Genomic DNA, 24,266 nt, shown 5'->3' with positions numbered 1-24,266 from the left:
CTATTTTGCTGCTGGCATTTTAAAAATAAAGGTAAATTGCCAAAAGTTATATAATAAACAGAAAATTTCACAAGCGAGACTCGTGAGATATGATTGCAAACTTCACGAGATGAGATATAAATCATATTTGACAAAAAACATGAAATATCTCCCCCCCCCTCCGCTCTCTCTCTCTCTCTCTCTCTCTCTCTCTCTCTCTCTCTCTCTCTCATCTCTCCATCTCTCTCTCTCTCTCCTCTCTCTGTGTGTGTGTGTGTGTATATATATATATATATATATATATATATATATATATATATATATATATATATATAGACAGATAGACAAACAGACAGACAGACGGACGGACGGACGGACGGACGGATATAAATGAAAGTTATTTCACAAGGAACATAGTGTGCAATAGCAGTTTTCAATGTGTTACATTATGACCCGTGCCAGAAAGATAGCGGAGGAAAATATGATATTTATGTAACCGTTTATTGTAGACCATGTGAGTAATAAATAAAATAAATAAATAAAAATAAATATTCGCTCATCGATAACCTATAAGTGCGATGAGCTAGTGGGTCAACCATTTCAGTGGTTAGGCCGATTTTATTTCTCGATTTCCAACCAGCTAGTGCTTCACGACTGGTATATTAGAGGACGTTGTATATTCTGCTCTGTCTGGAAAAATGCATATGCTTGTCATCAGCTATTAATCGGTAAGTGTTATTGTGGTTGCATTTGTTTTCTTGTTTTGGGGTGTCGGTCATTAAACATTACAAACATTTTTTTCCCTTATAAATTATACGGTTCCGTATTAATGTTCAAGTTTATTACTGTTAGTATTTGAGTTATCTCCCTTACAATATACTTCCGGTTTTGTTTTCGTTGTAAAGTTTTGGTGCAATTTAGACGTATTTCTTCACTGGACTTAGTAAATGAAAATTTGTTGTATACTATTTTATTGATTTATTTCCTTAATAGGTTTGTCTGCTTTACTCAATATTTATTATTATAATATTACTGTAAATATAATTAAATCTGGCCATCCACGGTATTGCTAACGTTCTATTTTGCTTAATCATCATCATGATTTATCATTTAGTGTTTGTGATTTCGCTTGAATAAAGAATTTTTATAAATGTCATATTTTATAAGAATTTTAGTGTAAACAGATGGACACTTATATAGTTCTATAACACAATTTTTTTTGCTGGAACTAGAAATTTCCCTTGTGCTAAAAGACTAACTTTATGCATCACTTTTGACTGTTGCAGCCTTTAGTAGGCTTTACAATTTATACAAAGTTTCAGTAACAAAGGCAGGAATTTGATGTGTTGTTACTCCACACCACAACAATGCAATGCGAAATATATATATATATATATATATATATATATATATATATATATATGAAGATTGTAATAATTTTAGATATGGTTAAAAAATAAATAAATCACTTTCTTTTTAGTATTTCTTTAATTTATTTGCCATATATAAGATGGAGTAATCAGTAATCATAATTGATTATGTATTTTGAGTTTTACAAACATAATTTTAATTGATTACAATGTTTGATAATGCCATGTAATCGCAGTCATAATCAATTAAATCAAGTTGCTGATATGTATATTGTATAGTAGTCTGTAATTACTTTGTTGATTACTCTTAATTTACCAAACCCATTAGATATAAATCATTTCAAGTAACAGTGCCTGTTGCACTGCTCAATCAGTGTCAACAATACTAAGTCAATAGAACTGATCTTTCATTGTATTCTATTCTAATAATGCTGCAGGCTTGGAGACCGAGCATTCGAACAGTTCATACATGTGTATCGAGAACAATGCAAACTTTGTGAATAACCAGAATCTGGATCAGTCGGGCATTTCCCAAACATTATCAGCTGGTGTTATTCTGAATCTTATACAGTGACTGTGTACAAATGATTTAGTAAATCCAAAATTATCCATTATAAATATATTTTAATGAATGAAATTAGTATGGTTGTAAAATATAGTTGGTACTCTGGATTACATTTTGGTTTAAATAGCCAATCTTCAGACATTATGTAGAGTATTTCCTTAAAAATTATTAAAACATGATTAATTAAAAGCATATTTTATAAGCCAAAGACTAAATAGTGTAGCCACTTTGTATAAAAAATAGCAATTGGCTAATTTAGCAATGTTCACAAGTTCATATTGGTAACATCATTTCACTACTTGTGCATACATTATATTTGTGGTTCCAAATGTAATCATGATTGTGATCATTGACAATGACATCATGATTACTGGACAATGTATTCACATTTGTAATTGATTACTTACATACATGTACAATATGTAATTAGTATGGTTGTAAAATACAGTTGGTACTCTGGAATACATTTTGGTTTAAATAGCCAATCTTCAGACATTATGTAGAGTATTTCCTTAAAAATTATTAAAACATGATTAATTAAAAGCATATTTTATAAGCCAAAGACTAAATAGTGTAGCCACTTTGTATAAAAAATAGCAATTGGCTAATTTAGCAATGTTCACAAGTTCATATTGGTAACATCATTTCACTACTTGTGCATACATTATATTTGTGGTTCCAAATGTAATCATGATTGTGATCATTGACAATGACATCATGATTACTGGACAATGTATTCACATTTGTAATTGATTACTTACATACATGTACAATATGTAATTATATATAAATTAGAAATGAAAGCAAGTGTACAGTACTTATCATCTACAGATATAAGAACTGTTTGTAATTTTTATACAAAGAAGAATTGTTTGTAATTTTTTGTGAAGTTATTGATATATAACAGTCACAAATTGTATAAAATCGTATAGCTTAGTGAATCGATTTTATATTACATTTGCTAGTGTTATACATGTATATCAACAAAATGGCAAGCAATTCTTATAATTATAAACAGCACAACTTACTTAGTTAAAAATACACATAATTCATAAATCAGTTACTAACGTTCTTCTTATGACCTATTTTATGAAATTGTATCCCATGTAATATTTTGAGGTTTTTAGTATAAAATTATATGGTTTGTGACAGTTGTATAAAAATGACAAACAGTTCTTATATGATTACAAACAGGAGCATATGCAGGGGGGGGGGGGGCTGTCAGGGGTGTTGAACTCTCTCCCTGCTCAAGTAAATTTTCTCTTCTTTTCCATACATTTTCTGGGGGAGCAGGTATTACCTCACCCCCACCAAACATTGCTTGGCACAGTCCAGCTCTTACCTCCTACTAAAATTCATGCACACGCACCAGAACACACTAAATTTAGTTACTACACAAAAATCAGCTTCTAACATCCTTTCCATATAACATCATATAACCGCAATAATTTAATAATTTACATGTACTGTAAACCAGATTTATATTCAGTCTTTGCCTTTTGAAAAACAAAGGCGAGTGAAAAATCGCACACCTCAAAACGCTTAGGCGAGTAAAAAATTGCACTCATCAAAATGCTAAGGTGAGTGAAAATCAAGCATTTATTAATTTAGTAATTGGTACATGTAAATGTAGAGACATATGTTGCAAAAATGAACCAATAAACCAATAATGTTTTCTTCGAATTTTATGTTGTTTGGTTCATTAGTGTAGTCTGACTTCTTTTCCCTTTCAGTTATAGTTTATTAAAAAGTTTCAGGAGTAGTACTATAGAAATATAATTATGACGTATACACTGATGCAGACCATTCGATTTTTTAATTACAATTTGTACTATTCAGATAATTTGATGCACACAATTATATATATACCTTTTCAGTGTTTGATGAACGTGCAGCTAAACATATATAGGAATCAACTTGTCTTGAATTTCACTTTATATACAACGAACATGATTAGGATAGTTGGGATGGGGAAAAAACACTGGTTCCGAGGAGGTGGTTCATGAACTATGACCCACGCATATCAGGTGTGCACTACTGACTCATATTATTAAAACATTAAAAAAAAAAAAAAAAATTCGTGAAATGTGGGCCTACAATTACTTCAGTTGATAGTGTCAGTTGGGACATTGACATTGACGTGGCATTTTTAATTCAACAATTACGCAACCAACCTGCTCCCTCAACATTTTGTAACATCATTTAACCTACTGCTACAAGTTACAAACCGCTCTGACAGCGTTACGCCATTGATCTAGAACGGTCCCAATATTGTTAATAACAAAATACAAACTCTGAAAAAAATCTGTCATTGCAAAGGATTTTATTCCAAACATGGGATGCCATAATAAAGATAATAAAAAAACCCATAATTGTAGACCCCATCATCAATGCGTATTATGGTAATAAGTTGTAAAACCAGCGTATGCGTGCAGAATTCTAAGACTAAAAATAATCTGACCCCGATAGCTCTGATTGGTCAATATGCCACAGACTACTGCGCATCAAATCATGTTCCAGTCACATGGTCTGTGACTTTCTAACAAACGAAACAAAAATTAAATAGTCGGAAATTATCATTGATTACTGTTACTATAGTGTGTACATATATACATATCTAAATAACATGCAAATTCATTAACCTCTGGCTGAAATACAAATATTTAAATGAAGTTTTATTTGATTTTTTTTAAAGATAAAAAAGAAAAATAATAGACGTAACAAAAATACCTAGGCTTATTCCTACATACCTATTATCATTTCTTTTCATTCTTTTTATTATTTCCTGCAATTACGTAAGCTTTGTAGGCTAACAGTTATGAACTAATCGAGACAATTGTACCGACTTCGCTGATTTCATTAACGAGTTCATTTGTGTAGGCTACAGATGCCATTATTTAATTCAATCCCATTTCTCTTTTTGTCATAATTATATGAACAGTATAAATGAGTTATCCTTATCAGACCTTGTGATCTATTACCTTACAGAAGTGGATTGTTTCTAATTAATAATAAATTAAATAGGCAAAGAATTTTGATAGGATTGGTACGTCTTCGAAGATGTATATTAAACCTGTGTTTTCCAATTTGTATAGCAAAGATAAGTACCAGTCATATATTAAAATATTGCATGGACGCTACCGTTCTCGTAACATTTTTTTCTGGTATTATTAAACAGATCTTTTTATCGGCTACATAAGGTAAACAGTGGCAATCAATATACAAAATTATTTTACGTGCGCTGTTTGTTAAGTGTAACAAGCGTTATTTTTCACACTTGCCAGATTGAAATTACGTGCGCTGTACGAGCGCGATAGCACCCGCACACCTTAAAAAGCAAGGTCTGTATATTGCGACATGTTTTTTCACAACATTTAAATTTCACGAATGACCGTTGTCATCTGTAAAAAAATAATGCGTGTGAAAATAATGCGTGTGTATAAATTTTGCGAACAATGTGAAATAAATACACACAAAAAAAAGAGCATTTCCTTTTACATGTTTTCTTTTCTATATTAAGTTAAATCATATATGGAAGAGGGTGTAGGCAGGGTGATCCGGTGTCTCCATATATTTTCCTTCTCTGTGCAGAAATATTAGCCAGACTGTTAAAAAACAATAATAATATAAAAGAAATAAAACTTGGTAACATTGAATATTTATTTACTCAATTTGCAGATGATACAACAGTAATATATAGATGGAACGGAGAAAAGTCTATATGCTACTCTGAATACTTAAACATTTTTTTTCTAGATTTTCAGGTCTTAAAGTGAATGTGGAGAAAACTAAATTGATTTGGATAGGATAAAAAAAACCGCAGTCATTATAAATTATGTAAAGAATGGAAACTTGATTGGACAGACCAGTTTAATTTATTGGGAATTAAGTTTGATGTTGATTTAGAAAAGATAGTTAAAATTAATTATACTGATAAAGTGAAAGCTATTGAATCTTTAATGAATATTTGGTTACGTAGAACTTTAACACCATTAGGAAGAAACACTGTTGTAAAATCCTTATTTATGGCAAAACTAAATCATTTATTTTTGGCTGTTCCAAATCCGACTACTAATTTAATACTAGAATTTCAAAAGAAACTTTTAAAATTTATATGGAAAGGAAAACCAGATACGGTCAAACGTGTATAAATGAATTACAATATTAGAGATGGAGGTATTAAAGTTCCAAATGTTTATTATGGCACAAAAGATTACTAGTATCAAAAAATTATGTACAAGTTCTAATTTGAAATGGAAATTGTTTAACACTAAACGTGATTGATAAGTTTGACCATATAATGGAATTTGATCCAGATTATATTGAGAAAAAAATTGTGCCAATAGTAAAAAATAACTTCTAGAAAGACACTTTATTGGCTTGGTGTGCATACCTCAAAATATGTAAGAACAAACTCAGTAGTGACAATGACATACAGTCTCAATTTATTTGGTATAATGATGACATTAAAATAAATAATAAATCAGTATTTTATAAAGACTGGTATGAAGCAGGGGTTAGGTATATAAATGACTTAATAGATGACAATGGTAAATTTTATACATATGAACAATTTATTACAATATATGTTAAAATTAATTTTATACATTACTATAATATTTTAAGTGCAGTCAAGCGGTATTGCAAGATACATAAAATAAAACAATTCAAAATAAAACTAAAAAACCCCATTCTTCCTTACAATAATTCTAAACTCAACATAAACTGCAAAGGCAGTAAAAATTATTATAATCTATTGCTTGGATCAAAATTTAAAAAAAAACCCATACAATTTAAAATGGGAAATTGAGCTAAACTGTCATTATCAAGAATACGATTGGAAACTTATGAATGCAATGCCGTTTCGCAGCACGGACAACACAGAATTAAGATGGTTTCAATACAAAATTATCTACAGAATATTACCAGATAACCGTTTTTTACATACCATAGGATATATCGAGTCTCCACTTTGTTGTTTTTGTAAAAATAAAAGACGCACTCAACACATTTTATTTACGGTTATATGGCATCAGACATATGGTTAAGGACCACACAGATTTTGAGAGGAAACCCGCTGTCGCCACTACATATACTACTCTTTCCGATTAGCAGCAAGGGATCTTTTATTTGCGCTTCCCATAGGCAGGATAGCACAAACCATGGCCTTTATTGAACCAGTTATGGATCACTGGACGGTGCAAGTGGTTTACACCTATCCATTGAGCCTTGCGGAGCACTCACTCAGGGTTTGGAGTCGGTATCTGGATTAAAAATCCCATGCCTCGACTGGGATCCGAACCCAGTACCTACCAGCCTGTAGACCGATGGCCTAACCACGATGCCACCGACGCTGGTCTTTTTGTAAAGATGAAATATCAACATTAATTCATATATTTTTGACTGGTAAAATTAATCCCATTTGGAAAGGATTGACAGAATGGATCCTTGAAAAAACAGGTATATCAATAAATTTTACAAAAGAAAATGTAATTTTGGGTTTTAGAACAAGTAACAATGATCCAATTAATTTAGTTATATTATTAACTAAGCAGATTATATTTACTTGAAAAGTTATACATGTATTCCAAATATGGAATGGATTAAAAAAGAATTAGATATATATTATAATATTACAAAAAGTGTAGCCTTTTCCAAGTGTGAATATGATAAAAAAAAAAATTGTGTAATTTGTAAGTCAGTTATGGTCAGGAAACAGTTTGGTTGGTTGTGTGTGGTGACTTACAAATGTATATTCTGTATCACCAAGTAAATAAGGCTTCACATTTCCCTGTATGTTTGTTTTTATGTTTGCATTCATTCTAGGTTGTAATGGATCGGCTCCTCAGACTTGGTGGCGGAATGCCTGGATTGAATCAGGTATTTTGTATGTTTATGTGTACATCACTACATGTTCATAACAGTTCATATGTAAACATTTCATATTTCATTAATAAAGTAATGTTCATATTTCATTAATGTTCATTCTAAATTTATTTTGTTTTGTCACTGGTTGATTACTAAATGTATATTTCTTTTATAAAAGATGTTGCATAATAAAATGACATCATTTTGTTGTCTCCTTCTATATGTACATGTAGATGCGTTTTGACAGGCCTTGTTATTCATTTAAAAAAATTAATAATAATAAAGAAATAATTACACTTGAGCAATACAAGAATCGTGACACTCATTTCATATAATCATTAGCACACACAAGCTCACATACTAATCTCTATTTTCTGTATAGTGTCTGCAGCACATATTAATACATAAATGTAATTGCAATGACTAATCTGTCTCCATTTTCATAGTAGGGCAAAGCAGAACAAACGAAAAATGAATTGTAACTGCACAGTAAAATTCATACATGTATGTAATACTTAGTATATAAGAGTTTAGCTGATGTCTATTTCTGTGCTGGGGTGTAGTTAAACATCCATTCATTCATTTGATGCATGTAATAAGTGTTTTGTTTTCCTCAGGGCTCTACTCCAGCTGATGCACCTGTTGTTGACACACAAGAACAGGTTTACATTTCATCTCTAGCTTTACTAAAGGTAAGTTCATAGTCTTACAGTATGTGTCCTTAACTACATGTGGCCTGATGTAGATGAAAATAAGGATAATTTTCACAAGAAAAATCAGAGAATTCAGCAATAAATAAAATATCTTGCACCAATATTTGTTTTAATTGCTACAGGTCTGTGGTTACGTGTACTTGAGTTAACAGACTGCTTGTTTCAATGCCTGAACGCCTCTGATTTCTACACCTGTTGTTTGTATACATTACACATTGGGGGGGGGGGGGGGTATCTAGCCTGATCATTCGGGAGTGTGCTTGCCCGAGGTGCTTGAGTTGTATGATCAAATCACCTGAGTATATCCATTCTGTGATTGGGTTATTCCCTCCCAACCAGTGCACAACAACTGCCTGGTTTATCATAGACAACAGTGTATGCGTCCTGTCTGTGGGAAAGAGCATATACATGTAAAAGATCCCATGCTACTAATGAACAAATGTAGCAGGTTTTCTCCAAGTCTTTGTCAGAATTACCAAATGTTTAACATCCAATAGGTGATGATTAATAAATCAATGTGCTCTAGTGGTATCGTTAAGCGAAACAAACTTTAACATTACACTTAAATGTATATGGGCCACATCTACATTTCTCAGACAGGCTTGAAGTTCTGTACAATTGTTTTATACTATTAATAGTAGTATGTTGTATGACACCTGGGTATCAAAAGCGTCTATAGATTGAGAAATATATAAGATACATATCTATTCTTTACATAAGTGGTTGGTCTATTCATCAACTTGTTCCTAAGTTAGTGTATTTATGTTTTATTGTAAGATGTTGAAGCACGGCCGGGCAGGAGTTCCGATGGAGGTGATGGGTTTGATGCTGGGAGAGTTTGTCGACGACTACACCGTGCGGGTTATTGACGTCTTCGCCATGCCACAGTCCGGCACAGTGAGTTTGTCAGTTATAGCAGACACATGGATTGTGCACAGAAAATAGTATGACAAATAAACAAAATCAGTGGCTGGAACAAATGAGTGGATCTTGTTTGTGGTTTTCCCAATGCTTACAATCCTGCCTCCTAAAACAGATAATATTATATAACATTCATATTGTGGAATATATTAACTCTTGTGTACAATTCATTTGTGTAGTGTGTAAGCACTACTATTAGTGGACAAGGTATACCAGACAAGTTAGAAAGTAAAATAATACAGGATAAACCAGACATATTTTGCTTGAAAATAATATAATTAAATATTCCACACCAGTTATGAGTAACTGCTGTTGGCAATTGTCAAAAATCAGCAAATGCCTAAATATATAATATATGTAATGACATAAATTGAAGTGTTCTGATATGATGGCCAGTGATTATGGTTTTTAATATTATTATCTGATATGTTGCAATTGGAAAATCAAATCATATGTTACAGCATGAACAATAGCAAATTTGTCCCTTTACTATATTTTATGGATTATGATTTTAACAAAAGATATTAAAAAGGGTACTTCAGACAGGTGACTTTTCTGCCGTTGTGTTGTACTGAAGATGGGATTCATCTGTGAACTTGAGTACGAATGACATCATGGCTTGAAACTGGAAGTTAAATATGGCTTGCTGTTATTTGTTTAAACAGCAGGTCAAAGAAATACAAAAAATGGCCCAGTTGATGACCTGAGATTTAATGGTGGTTTTAGCATGTGGATTTCTATTGCACCTGCTAGGTCTAAAAATGGACTGCTTTTTCATGGGTCACTATTTCGAGCCATGGATTTGTGTGATTTAGTATACTTATTAGCAGTGTTAGATTTGTGAAACTTTGAAAGAGCAAGTAGAAGACTGCCTGTAGATGTGTGTATTTATACATCGATGTCATTGTCTGTCAACAGGGTGTTAGTGTGGAAGCGGTGGATCCTGTATTCCAGGCAAAGATGTTAGACATGCTTAAACAGACTGGCAGGTTAGTCAAACAGTTGGAGTGTGCTATAGTTCTCGAAAGAAGTTATTTCCGTTAGTTAAAGTTAAGCTAGTTATTGCAAATTATGTTGATAATGGCACTGGAAAGAGATAATATACTTCGAAGTTCTATAGGGATACATACCCAAGCACTCACTGTTTATGTACATACTAATATATGATTATTTTTGCCTTGTCATAAAAACGGGTGATTGTTGAGTTATTGTGGGGGGTGGGTGGGGGGGGGGGGGCGGTGTGTATGAGACAACCCAGTTAGAGAGTGCTCGTCTGAAGCACGGTTGGTCTAGAAGTTATCCCCATTGGTGCACCCATTGGGCTATTTCTTGTTTCACCCAGTGCTCCATAACTGCTATATCAAAGGCTGTGATATGTACTATCCTGTCTATGAGATGGTCCAAATGTAACAGAAAAATCAACCTCCACTGAAGGGATTCGAACCACAGTCTCTCTGTACGAGAGTCCAGCACTCTACCAACTGATCTAATAGGAAAATTCCCACTAGCTACTGCCAGTAGGAGCACTTTATACCAACACTACTACATAAAGATCCCTTGCTACTAATGGAAAAATGTAGCGGGTTTCCTCTCTAAAAATAAATGTCAAATTACCAAATGTTTGACATCCAATAGCCAATGATTACTGAATCAGTTTGCTCTAGTAGTGTCATAGTGTCAGTAAACAAAACAAACTTAGCTTTGTTCTGATGATATTTATTTCTTGGTGGGTTTTTTTCAGACCTGAAATGGTGGTTGGTTGGTATCACTCTCACCCTGGGTTTGGCTGCTGGTTGTCTGGTGTCGACATCAACACCCAACAAAGCTTTGAGGCCCTTTCCGAGCGAGCGGTGGCGGTGGTCGTCGACCCCATACAGAGTGTCAAAGGAAAGGTAACTAACACTGATCTCAGTTCACCGTCAGTCAGATGGAGTCAGCCTAAAAACATGTCACTATGATTCATTGAAATCTCCTCTTCAGATCTCCTCTTCTCGCTTCATTTTCACAGGATGGGTTAGTAGTATGTTTTATTACCAAGGCTAATTCCTAAACTAGTGCAGCAGATGGGTGTAGAATAATTGTTCACATCTACCTAAAAACATGAAACTTTCCACTAGAGCTTCAACAATTCACTCATGTATTTGGTGCACCGAATACAGGCCATCCACAATACGTATTCCTTATTTGGTACCCAAAGAACGAATATATTCGTGTGTTTTTTAATATATATTTATTATTATTATTATTAATTATATAAATTTAGAAAGACCACAGCTTGCAATCTGTATGTACAAACAGAAGTATTTTAAGCATTTTTTTTTTTTTTCATCTTGTTGATTTTCTTTTTATTATAATTTAGTTTTTATAACTGACATTTAATTTTTTAATTTTCAGTGTCTATCATTCCAAAGTTTAATGTTAAACACATCCTACTATTTAAATGCTATTATTCACTTTTATTCACTGGTGGCTTGCTTCATTGAGAAAGTCAGTAGTACAGTATTGGTAGATTCACTGTAATTATTGGTATTTGTTATTATTTATTCATATTCAAGACAATATATTCGTGATACATATTGTATTCACCACTTGGTGTATTAGTTGCAGCTCTATTTTCAACACCTGTTGAAACTTGGATACATAATCAGAATCAGTATTGATATAGAAGCATGTTATCCGAGACCTACTTCTGGATATTTCCAAGATGGCTGATAGTATACATAAAAATTACATGTACATGTATGAGGGGGCAGACTGGTGCATAATATGAATCTAATTGTTCACATCTTTCTAAAAGTATGAAACTTGGATACAGGTACTTAATTAATATTGATATAGAAACATGTTAGTAAGACAAAATTACATTAAAATTAAAAAAATGTACTTGAAATGATGTTAATATCCTGATAAAGAGAAATCTGCCTTACTTACACCATGGAAATAAAATGAACATTCAGTCCCATCCTGTTAAAATACCTACATGGTAGACTTAGAGAGTAATTAACGAGCTATGAGGAATTATTAATTATCTGCCTCGAGTGAATGAATGTTGTAAACATGAGCCTCTGGCGAGGGTTTTACAACTTTCATTCATGAGACCCAGATAATTTGTAGCACGTTGGTTATTCTCTTTATTACCTATTGCCACTTTTAGCTGGTTTTTAATTAAAAAAAATTCCTCTGCTGTCTACCATAAAGCCATCAGCCATTATGTCATATAATCTTAAGCACATTACATGACATAATGTAAGTGACGTCATGGTATAACAGTGTTCTTTTTACAGTCAAATGTTTACAATACAACATAATACGACTGTGGTTGCATTAAAAAAAAATCTATGCTACTAAAGCCACTGCTTATGAAAATATACCATTTCATGTTTATGAAACAAATGATACAAAAATGTTTTGTGAATCCTTGTGGATCGTATAACACACATGTGTAATCTGACTCATGAATGGAAACATTATTTGAATGAAAGTGAAGTTTCGACCGTGGCAAACAACCAACCAAATGTCGTGATTTTTAAGCCAGCCAATTAGTGGCTGTAAAAGCAATCTGCAAACAGAGATCGAAAATATATATTACCCTATATATTTGAGCCCATATAGGTAATCAGTTTTGATCCGTCCAGAGGCTGTTATCCAGTGATGTACTCGTAATAAGAATTTCTTACCCACACATTTGAGAGATTTGTGCTGTCACATTAATTGTGTTAGAGATTGTTTTAAATGCATCTGATTGGCTGATCCATGTTGGTGACCCAAATGTCAAAGCAAAACATCAACTGAAATTAACACTACTGAAAACTGATTTTTACTTATGACCTACAAGTTAACTGTACCAACACTGTAAAGGAATTTGAGTTGTAAATGAAGTTCACATTTGTTTAGAACCTGCTTTTTCAGTATATGTGAGGAATAAAATACAACACTTGTATCCATTAAATACAATTTAAACCTGTTGCATAAAAAATATGCATGTCGCTTTCAATTGTTAGATAAGTTTTGAAACGGTTGTAAAATAAATGATCTTTGGCAGTGAAATCAACGTCATGCAATTCATATTTACATTTAAAATGTTTGTTTTTATTTTAACACAATATTAATTCGACATAAGAGGTATTTTTCTAAATAAAAGTCTATGTTGGGACCCAAAAATATATTGACACAAACAATATTGACTTAATCGTATCGACTCAACAGAAATAAAAACATAGTTAATATATGTTGTAGCTGTGACTGGCCAGTCATATTGACACAAACGATGTGTTGACTCGTGAGATTGGCACAGCAGTGCAGTATGTGTGTGGATATATGTATATTTCTTTGTTATGGCAAAGACGGTGTTTGTTTTAAGGCATTTGTAAAGTTTACTGTTAAAATCAGGCAATTTGGCAAGCACTTGGACTATACAGTTATGTGGATTTGACTGTGTATCTTCATTGCATGTTGCACTTTGACTGAAGTTTGTTATTTTAAATGTATTATCTCTGTTGTAGGTTGTCATTGATGCATTTCGACTGATCAACCCAAACATGATGGTTCTAGGACAGGAACCCAGACAAACAACTTCAAATTTAGGTCATCTTCACAAACCATCTATACAGGTATCGTCTTCAGTTTTAATTATGTCTAATCTAGCCAAAGTCACAAGCCTTGTAACCTCTGTAAACAAACTGGAATCTTGTTAAAACTGGCCAACTTTCATTGACCCGAATGGTCTAAATCCTAAAATGTGACCTTCTAAACACCAGATCCTGTCAGACAGGTTTTACTGTATATTGGTATTGTAGAACTCTAATCTAGCCACAGTATACATTGCTGCCATTTTAGCCTTTACAGTTAATGATGTGCAGTTAATCATTGAATTGTTCAGTTTCGGCTGTACAAAAATCCCCAGAAACTGCAACAATGGAGATAGAAAGACACGGTACTTTCACTTTTTCAGATGTCCTTTTTGTTTTTACGTCTGCAATTTATTAAAAGTCCTAAACATTAGTAGACATCTCTAAAATGATACGTTTAAAGAACATGATGAATATCCAGGTGGAAGTAATAGGCATGTATACTTCCCCTAAAGTGGCAAAAAAATCTGCTAGTTGAGACGATACAAAGACCCACTACTGACATGAGCCTGCTAGGCAACTCATAATGTTTTGTTTTGTGATGTTCATCTCTGAATAAAATTTGTTGTTGTAAAAAGGATATGACAAGAAAACAATACATTTAAGTGATTTTGTATAACTGGATGTTTTATGGTAGGCAATAAGTATCCCCCAAATTGTATACACGGGTTAGTGTGTGTTTTGTAGCAACCTCACACATGCATTACTGGGTGATGCATTTTCAATGGAGTTCAGTATATACATTTTAAAATTATTATTTTCAGCAGGTCTTTCATTCTGGTTAATGTTGAATGTGTTTGTATAAAATTACAAGTAAATATGTTTATGTTTGTGTTTTTGCAGGCATTGATTCATGGCTTGAATCGACATTACTACTCAATTGCAATTAATTACAGGAAAAATGACCTGGAACAAAAGGTATACATTCACTTAAGGCCCTACTCTGTTATTGTTTCTGCCATGTCCAATTTTAGCAAATTCCTAGTCTAGTTAAGTAATGCATGTTGCATGTTTTGATACTGTAGATGCCCTTTTTAACATTGCACCCCACTATTTTAATTTCTATTTTTTCCTACCTACATGTACAATTATTTGGGCCAGTTATATTATTTTATTATTTAGTTTTAGTATTATTCTTTTAGCAAGGTATTGAAAATAATATAAGTTAAAGCCGCACACCCTAGTTCCATCCAGCGAAAATAAATTATAATTTAGTTAATCTACAAACCTGTAACACACTTAGATTACGTTTTTATCAAATGGAGTGAAAAAGCAGGTTTTATATCGATAAATACCATGGGAATCCCCATGTCCCAATTGCTTGAAATAATTTTGAGAGTTAGTATTCTGATGTCACCGGTAGAAGCACAACAATGCCTACGTCACGACAAATTTCACAGACTTGGGGTGCGTTCGTTTCACCTCTCCTGGACATGTTCCAACTGTTCTGTCCTGGTTGTATCCCCTCTCCAGATATCGTAAGACGTAGCAAAATTATTGGTTTTAAGGGTTTGTAACGTTTTGTATTGAGACACTTACTTGTCTGAACTTTATTGTTACTGAAAATGTTCACGAACTGTGAAGAAAAATCTCACAAATGAACAACAACAAATCGGATGTTGATTGCGCGAACCGTGCACGAGAAAACAAACCGAACCAAAATGATAACGGTCACGTGGTATACCAACGTCTGTGACATTAAAAATAGATTGGACCTCGCTTGCTTAACGTTTTTTTCTTGACAACACGTTTTGTGAAAAAATGCAAAAAATGCATTTCGTGGTTTTACAAACATCAGGATTACCAAAAAGCACTTCAGGTGAATGGAAATGTGTATTCTAAATAATAAAATGTAAGTAAAGTGCAATTTTATTTGTGAAAAATGGCGTTTAATAGCGAAAAACCACGCCGTAATGGTTAACAAATAAACGTAACTAGGGTGTGTCCCTTTAACAGTTATTATCGAGGATGAATTAATTTTAATTTGTTATAAATGATAAATGAAAATATTTTCATAAGAGACAAATTAAGTATTCAATGAATATGATGCTTTTTTCAGTAAGTCTTTAAGTTCTATAAAAGAAACTTTCTATCGGTGGTTATGTTGCTGTTACACCAAATGTTACAACTCACAGGCCTTTTCCCAGGATTTTTTTAAGGTGCTTACATTTTTAGTATCAGTATAACACAAATCAAGCCAAAATAAGTGGCATAGTGGGTTGAAAACAGTGTTTGCCTTCAATCCTGCTAATCATGCTCTTTTTTTTTAAAGTAACCCAACAATTCCCTACCCCCAACAATTTCATAATTTGTGCCATGTTGTTGCTGTTGATTTCAGCGTCGTGTTAAATGCTTGTTGTGATTTCTGCTTGTAAAATACCTAGGCTAAGAATGCCGACTTCACAGTATGTTCCATTTATTAAAAAACAAAAAACCAAAAAAAAACCTTAATAAAATTAAAATTTACGGTATTTTTAAAATCCAGCTAACTTATTAAATGTCGTACAAATATATATATATATATATATATATATAACATTATCTAACAAATATGATTATTGTAAGATAATTCAATGTACGTTTAACTGCAATTTGTATAAATAATGCAGGTTCATTTCCCGCGATCGCGATCTTTCGACCATAGGTACAAAATTAACAAAGACAAAGGAAATAAATTAAACTGCCATTAGGTATTCATTGATGCAAACAACTATTGTGTTTCTACAAATTTACATCAAGATTTACTTCTGTGTAATCGTATTGTTCAGTGTCCGCAACGAAGCCTCTTGACACGTGGGTGTCAGCTGACTCTGAAGCGTGACGTATATTCGCGTTGACAGCTTTCCTCGGTTCAGCCAACGAATGTTCTTCCTAACGTTCGTGAACTATTTGATTGGTGTCCGTCGTGTCCATTTGGTTTAACGTGAAGCGCACAAACCAGTGTAGCGAACGTTTTGTTTTCGCTTGATCTGGCTGAACTCAGCTCTTGGGGATAGCCTACATGTCTTTCAGTCCTGAACTGGCATGTGTATTCAAATTGACACGCATTGTCGGTTTGTTTTTATTACTTTGGTTCAAAGACTTTACAAGTTAAAATAACAAGTTGCAGATCTTCCAGACATTGAATTACCGTCACATTGCTGTCATACATGTCGAATGCATGCGGTTAAAATTAATAACAGTGATTATTAAAATAAACATAAGGCCTACGCTGTATTCTGGATTTTCTCGTTACCGGTCGCGAGATCGCTATTAAGCTAATTGAATATTTGGTATTATTATTATGTTTGAGCTGTCGGATAGATTATGTGACCGTTTGTTCACATCAGAAGATAGAAAATGGTTTAGCCAAAATTTTAGCCACTTGCAAATTTTATTAGCCATTTTTTTAAAAATAAGTTTTAATTAGCCAATCTGGCTACCGACAATGCGAGCCTTGGATGTTTTCAGTGTGTGGGAGTTTTGGGAAGGGGGTGTTAGGATAGAAATGATTGATTGCCAACTCAACTGTACTTTTAAAAAGTGCTTCACCTATCGTTTATTCAGTTAAATGGTACAGTTAATTCTGTCAGTGGGCATCTTCTTTGATCGGCCTTGAAGCTTGATTGCTCGGCACGCGAATCCCATTACGCGTAAGCGCCTTCCTGATGGATTAGCGGTCCCAGTATATGTGGTAAAATCACTAAACACCAGTTGTGAGCAGACGACTGGTCCATTGTTAGGTATTTAGGACGTGTTTTACCTGTCATAGTAATTAGGTGTGCTTGATATACTGGTACACAAGTTGTTTGCAAGAGGTAGTCGACTGCCACGCTCGTACTTGTGAAAATTGTTTTTCTAAAGCGCTTCAAATCAAGGCGTAGCGGCAGTTGATTTAAGGCGCTTCCACACCGTCAGAGCGCTTACTTTACGGACCAAGGCGCGTCGGGCCGCTATGCCTAATAGCCCTGGGGAAACCCCTGACTCATTATTTCTTCAAATTTCTCTATTATTATTTTTGTTGCAAAGTTAAAATAAAATAAATCAAATCAAAATAAAATAATAAAACAAAATAATAGAAAAAAGAAGAAGTGTGTTTTGTTTTACGACAGCACTAGAGCACATTAATTTATTTGGTAATTTTTACATATAGCCTTAGAGAGGAAACCTGCTACATTTTTCCATTAGTAGCAAGATATCTTTTATATGCACCATCTCACAGACAGGATTAAACAAATAAATAAAAGTGGTATTTATTTGCTACACTCGTTTACCGATGTGTGTGTGTTTTGTGTTGTGAGGCTGTTTACCGATGTGTGTGTGTTTTGTGTTGTGAGGCTGTTTACCAATGTGTGTGTGTTTTGTGTTGTGAGGTTGTTTACCGATGTGTGTGTTTTGTGTTGTGAGGCTGTTTACAGATGTGTATGTGTTTTGTGTTGTGAGGCTGTTTACAGATGTGTGTGTGTTTTGTGTTGTGAGGCTGTTTACAGATGTGTGTGTGTTTTGTGTTGTGAGGCTGTTTACCAATGTGTGTGTGTTTTGTGTTGTGAGGTTGTTTACCGATGTGTGTGTGTTTTGTGTTGTGAGGCTGTTTACCAATGTGTGTGTGTTTTGTGTTGTGAGGTTGTTTACCGATGTGTGTGTGTTTTGTGTTGTGAGGCTGTTTACCAATGTGTGTGTGTTTTGTGTTGTGAGGTTGTTTACCGATGTGTGTGTGTTTTGTGTTGTGAGGCTGTTTACCAATGTGTGTGTGTTTTGTGTTGTGAGGTTGTTTACCGATGTGTGTGTGTTTTGTGCTGTGAGGCTGTTTACTGATGTGTGTGTTTTGTGCTGTGAGGCTGTTTACCGATGTGTGTGTGTTTTGTGTTGTGAGGCTGTTTACTGATGTGTGTGTTTTGTGTTGTGAGGTTGTTTACCGATGTGTGTGTGTTTTGTGTTGTGAGGCTGTTTACCAATGTGTGTGTGTTTTGTGTTGTGAGGTTGTTTACCGATGTGTGTGTGTTTTGTGCTGTGAGGCTGTTTACTGATGTGTGTGTTTTGTGCTGTGAGGCTGTTTACCGATGTGTGTGTGTTTTGTGTTGTGAGGCTGTTTACTGATGTGTGTGTTTTGTGCTGTGAGGCTGTTTACGGATGTGTATGTTTTGTGCTGTGAGGCTGTTTACTGATGTGTGTGTGTGTTTTGTGTTGTGAGGCTGTTTACTGATGCGTGTGTTTTGTGTTGTGAGGCTGTTTACAGATGCGTGTGTGTTTTGTGTTGTGAGGCTGTTTACAGATGTATGTGTGTTTTGTGTTGTGAGGCTGTTTACTGATGTGTATGTGTGTTTTGTGTTGTGTAGATGTTGCTGAACCTGCACAAGAAAAGCTGGGTGGACGGCCTCACGCTGCAGGACTACAACACCCACTGCACTGTCAATGAGAACACCGTCAAGGAGATGCTCGACCTCGCCAAGAACTACTCGAAGGCCCTGGAGGAGGAGGAGACGATGACCGCCCAGCAGCTCGCCATCAAGAATGTGGGCAAACAGGTATGATACTTTATTTATTACCTGTGTGGCCATCAAGAATGTGGGCAAACAGGTATGATACTTTATTTATTACCTGTGTGGCCATCAAGAATGTGGGCAAACAGGTATGATACTTTATGTATTACCTGTGTGGCCATCAAGAATGTGGGCAATCAGGTATGATACTTATTTATTACCTGTGTGGCCATCAAAAATGTGGGCAAACAGGTATGATACTTTATTTATTACCTGTGTGGCCATCAAGAATGTGGGCAATCAGGTATGATACTTATTTATTACCTGTGGCTATCAAGAATGTGGGCAAACAGGTATGATACTTTATTTATTACATGTGTGGCCATCAAGAATGTGGGCAAACAGGTACAATACTTTATTTATTACCTGTGTGGCCATCAAGAATGTGGGCAAACAGGTACAATACTTTATTTATTACCTGTGTGGCCATTAAGAATGTGGGCAGACAGGTATAACACTTTATTTGACCTGTATGGGCTGAGAGATGGGGACAAACAGGTACAACACTTTATTTATTACCTGTGTTGTCTGAGAGATGTGGGGAAACAGGTATTATTATCGTATAACACTTTATTTATTACCTGTGTGGGCCAAGAGATGTGGGGAAACAGGTAAAGCACTTTATTTATTACCCGTGTGGGCTGAGAGATGTGGGGAAACAGGTACAACACTTTATTTATTACCCGTGTGGGCTGAGAGATGTGGGGAAACAGGTACAACACTTTATTTATTACCTGTGTGGGCTGAGAGATGTGGGGAAACAGGTACAACACTTTATTTATTACCCGTGTGGGCTGAGAGATGTGGGGAAACAGGTACAACACTTTATTTATTATCTGTGTGGGCTGAAAGATGTGGGGAAACAGGTACACCACTTTATTTATTACCTGTGTGGCCATCAAGAATGTGAGCAAACACTTTATTTATTACCTATGTGGGCTGAGAGATGTGGGAAAGATTTTGCTATTTTTTATTATACTCCCATTTAATCTTATTATTCTAATGAAGACCATTCTCACCGTGCAATAAAAAAAGATTTATAGGACTTGACCGCCATGCGTGAAACCAACTGGCATATAGTTCTGTATATTTATTGACCATGTGGGCAGAGAGATGTGGGGAAAGATTGTGCATATAAAAGATCCCTTGCTGCTAATCAAAGAGTAGCCCATGAAGTGGCGACAGCAGGTTTCCTCTCAATATCTGTGTGGTCCTTAACCATATGTCTGACGCCATATAAACATAAATAAAATGTGTTGAGTGCGTCGTTAAATAAAACATTTCTTTCCTTGTTGATTTTTCAGGAGGGAATGATCAGTTTTTTGTGACATCATATTCAGTGTTTTAGTACTGTGAAGTGATGATGTGCAAGGATACCCAAAGCTATTTTTCATTCATTAGTGCACCTTACATACCTTTAGTCCATCCCATCATTCGGTAAAACAAATTGTAAATAATTTCAGTTTGCTTTGGCGTAAGAAGAAAAGTATTTTTTTTTTAGAAATAACAAAAAATAAATAAAATTTTTGTGTGCAAATGAATCGGCTCAGAAAATAAATAACTTGTAGTAAATTTCATAGTATGAAAAAAGGTGTTCCCTGTGGGATGGACTATAGTATATATTGTTACAACTTGATGCTCTATTTTAGTGGTGCATTCATCGGTCGAAAAAAGAAAAAGTTGGAGTTATTTACGATATTAACTTGGCAACCAGTTGTATTGTATTTTGGAACTTGTACTTTTAGCTGACAAAATGTTTCTCTGACATAACTCTGTTAGTTACGGAACTTTGAAGCACTTTACAAAAAACTGAAATTTATTAATTTATATTTTTACTCTTGTCTTTTAGTTCAATGTGTGTCTGCTATCAACCCCCCAGAAATGTAGACAAATGTTGATTACATTCATAAAATTGTTATTTTAATTGTTACTGAAAGGCAGGTGAGCAAATTTACTGTGTCAGTTGTGTTTTTGTTAAATAGTTATCAAAACCAAAATTTTATTTCCATCATATTTCAGGGTTTAAAAAATCAGTGTCTTGTTCTACAATGTTTATGACCATTCTTTCAATAATAAAAGCAGTTTTAACATCAGTGAGTTGTAAAATGCAGTAATGAAGTTTGTCTCCGTGAGAGGTTAGCCAAACAACCCAACTTAAGAGTGGTACAAATATAAATATATGTAAATTTAGAATTCAGCAGTGTTTTTGTTTTTCTGCTCCGTAGGACCCGAAGCGCCACCTGGAGGAACATGTGGATGTGTTGATGACGACTAACATCGTTCAGTGTCTCGGCTCCATGCTTCACACTGTCGTCTTCAAGTGACCGCGCTCGCAGTTTACACACGCTTATCATGGACCTCTCATTTTACGGTTGTCACTCGCTGAACTAATACATATTAAAATTACATGTCGTTGGATATTCGCAGCATTGTGTTTCATTTAAATCACGTGTAAAACAAGAGGTCCATGGGGCTAAATGGTCACCTGAGTAAATTATTGGTCCCACCTACAATACTCACGAAGTGAGTGCACGAGGACAGTGTGTAGTCCATGGCCTATTGAAATTAGCAGTGACAATCGGCAGTGTCACTATACAAGCAGTGGCAAAGTGGATCTGTAATAAGCAGGTTTTTTTATCTTTATTAAATTTTCACTTGTTATCTGTACAGATTTGCGGTCACAAAGTGATCTAACTTTTAATGGCTACCCCAAATACTCGCCCTACCTCCACCCCATTTATCTCTGTACGTCCTGTTTGTTAGTTGACAAATTTAAATTAATTTGACACTCCACCATATTGTTTTACTGCATGCTTGTTAGGTGTTTAAAGGGGCGTTTGTTACACCTGGTCTAGAGAATACAACACCCCACATAGGATCGTCTTACTTACCAAGATAAGCAAAAATGTATCTCTTATCGTTCAGACAGGATAGCAATTACCTAAGCTTTTAATATATATGTTATAGAGTACTGGTTTCAACAGGACATACTCAAAGAGTCTGTCTTGTAAGTGGGGGTTGATCTTAATAGGAGATTGATCATAGTTTGTCATACCTATGTAAGTGCCTGTCTCCAAGGAAGGAAGGGAAAAGTGATTTATTTAATGATGCACTTAACCCATATATGGCATACATTGTATGATTAAATGCCACACATGATGAGAGAGGCAACCTTCTGCAGCCACTGTTCTCTACATTAACATTTATTTGGTTTAAAATGCAGTTTAGCAGGTGGATGTGAAGATAAAAAAAAAACCCAACCCCAATTCACTAGTTAACATCTCACAAAATTTGCAGTGGCAGTTGGCAATGTTGATAAACAAATTTTTTAAAAATTGAAAAGAATAAAAACTACTGCAAACATGTTTTGCAACAGCATTATTTTTCATTGTTATTTATTTACTTTTTAATAATTTTTTGTACAAAGCTATCATTGCAAGATGAACCAAATTTCAAGGATAGCTTTAGCCAATTGTTATATCTCAATAATTTAACATCCTTTACAAAAGTAAAACACACACACAGACACACACAAAAAATGATGATCATAATAAAGTTGTTGCCACCATCAGTAGGTCTTGCTGATTGTCAGATTAATTTTGCACCCTAGTGCAGAAAAACATACCAATAAAAATGGAGTGGATATACAAGTACGCTGTACTAGTATATTGCCAGTAGGTACCGGACTTTATTACATACCTGTTCAATCTTACTATAGTGACAATGGCCTTTTGAAGCCGTGTAATAAATTTATTCTGTATTGCACATGTGCAATCTGGACCGGAACTTTTAAATGGGGAATTCCCTTTTGTTTACTTACGTCATATATGATTTACAAATGATGTCATAACTTATTTGAAACATTAACAAGGCTGCCACATGGTATGATTCATAACGTTAAATGAATTCATGAAAGGAGTTTTGATCATAGATTTAACAAAGTGTTGTTCTGACGTTAAATTAAAAAACATTTTTGTAAAACATAAAAGAAGGTATGTAATAAATACAGAACTTCACATACGTTGTTTTTGGTTCTTATTTATTGCACTCGTTTATTTTGCGAAAGAACATACCACTCGACCACTACATGGTCTTGTGGTATATATTCTTGCGCAAAATAAACTCGTGCAATAAATAGGAACCGAAAACAACATATGTGAAGTTCTGTATATTTATTGCATTTCTCACCACTGTCCTGTGGGAAGATGTAATCAACATGCACCAACCAATGCTTGACAACAATAGATCCATCCGTACACGATTTTATCCCCACACGTTGTGGTGCAACATGATTTGTGGGGGATATTAAAATGGGCACCATCTGTCTGTGTTCCTGTCCCTCTGATAGTGTTTCAGTACCACCACTCCAAAATCATTCAAGATTACTTCACAAAACATTGTACACATTAATCTAGTGTTCTAGAAGTACCTTTTGCCGAGGGACTTTCCATGTTTGATACATTTTTTTTTTTTTTTTAAATGAATAGCACAACTCAAAAAACATATTAATCTAGTGGTTGGTCTAGTTCTTCATTTTGCTATGAATTGTAATTTTTAATATTTTTTCAGTTGCCATGAAAAATAGCCAGAATGATCACATTCACGGTTTCCAGAGCACAATACATCTAGTAGTGCCTGTTGCTATAAGTTTTCATCTTTGATAATTTTCCTGTTGCCTTGAAAACAATGGTCAGAATGACCAA

The 24,266-nt window shown here is 34.3% G+C and overlaps 1 protein-coding gene across 2 annotated transcripts; it reads left to right on the top strand.

Annotated features, from left to right (window-relative positions):
- Positions 1 to 843: 843 nt before the first annotated feature.
- On the top strand, positions 844 to 22,941 carry LOC121377152 (26S proteasome non-ATPase regulatory subunit 14). Of its 2 annotated transcripts, none has more exons than XM_041505052.1 (10): positions 844 to 972; positions 7,741 to 7,794; positions 8,400 to 8,474; positions 9,273 to 9,392; positions 10,335 to 10,405; positions 11,158 to 11,308; positions 13,919 to 14,026; positions 14,888 to 14,962; positions 19,360 to 19,548; positions 21,789 to 22,941. In XM_041505052.1, exons 2-10 carry the CDS (start codon positions 7,747 to 7,749, stop codon positions 21,885 to 21,887), a joined length of 936 nt encoding a protein of 311 aa, XP_041360986.1. In that variant the 5' UTR covers positions 844 to 972; positions 7,741 to 7,746; the 3' UTR covers positions 21,888 to 22,941. The 2 variants fall into 2 exon arrangements, with proteins under 2 accessions (XP_041360986.1, XP_041360984.1); XM_041505050.1 differs by lacking the exon at positions 844 to 972 and adding an exon at positions 3,909 to 3,941.
- The last annotated feature ends 1,325 nt before the right edge of the window (positions 22,942 to 24,266 follow it).

Source organism: Gigantopelta aegis, chromosome 7 (genome assembly GCF_016097555.1).
Source record: "Gigantopelta aegis isolate Gae_Host chromosome 7, Gae_host_genome, whole genome shotgun sequence".
NCBI classification, from domain to species: Eukaryota; Metazoa; Mollusca; class Gastropoda; order Neomphalida; family Peltospiridae; genus Gigantopelta; species Gigantopelta aegis.
The sequence above is the reverse complement of the archived record's forward strand: the minus strand, read 5'-3'. Positions and strand labels throughout refer to the sequence as shown.

What these genes read in the sequence shown, in the direction of transcription:
- LOC121377152 (XM_041505050.1), top strand. An exon ending in GAATGCCTGGATTGAATCAG is followed by an intron (nt 7,795 to 8,399) that starts GTATTTTGTATG and finishes TGTTTTCCTCAG; the next exon opens with GGCTCTACTCCAGCTGATGC. An exon ending in CATCTCTAGCTTTACTAAAG is followed by an intron (nt 8,475 to 9,272) that starts GTAAGTTCATAG and finishes TTTTATTGTAAG; the next exon opens with ATGTTGAAGCACGGCCGGGC.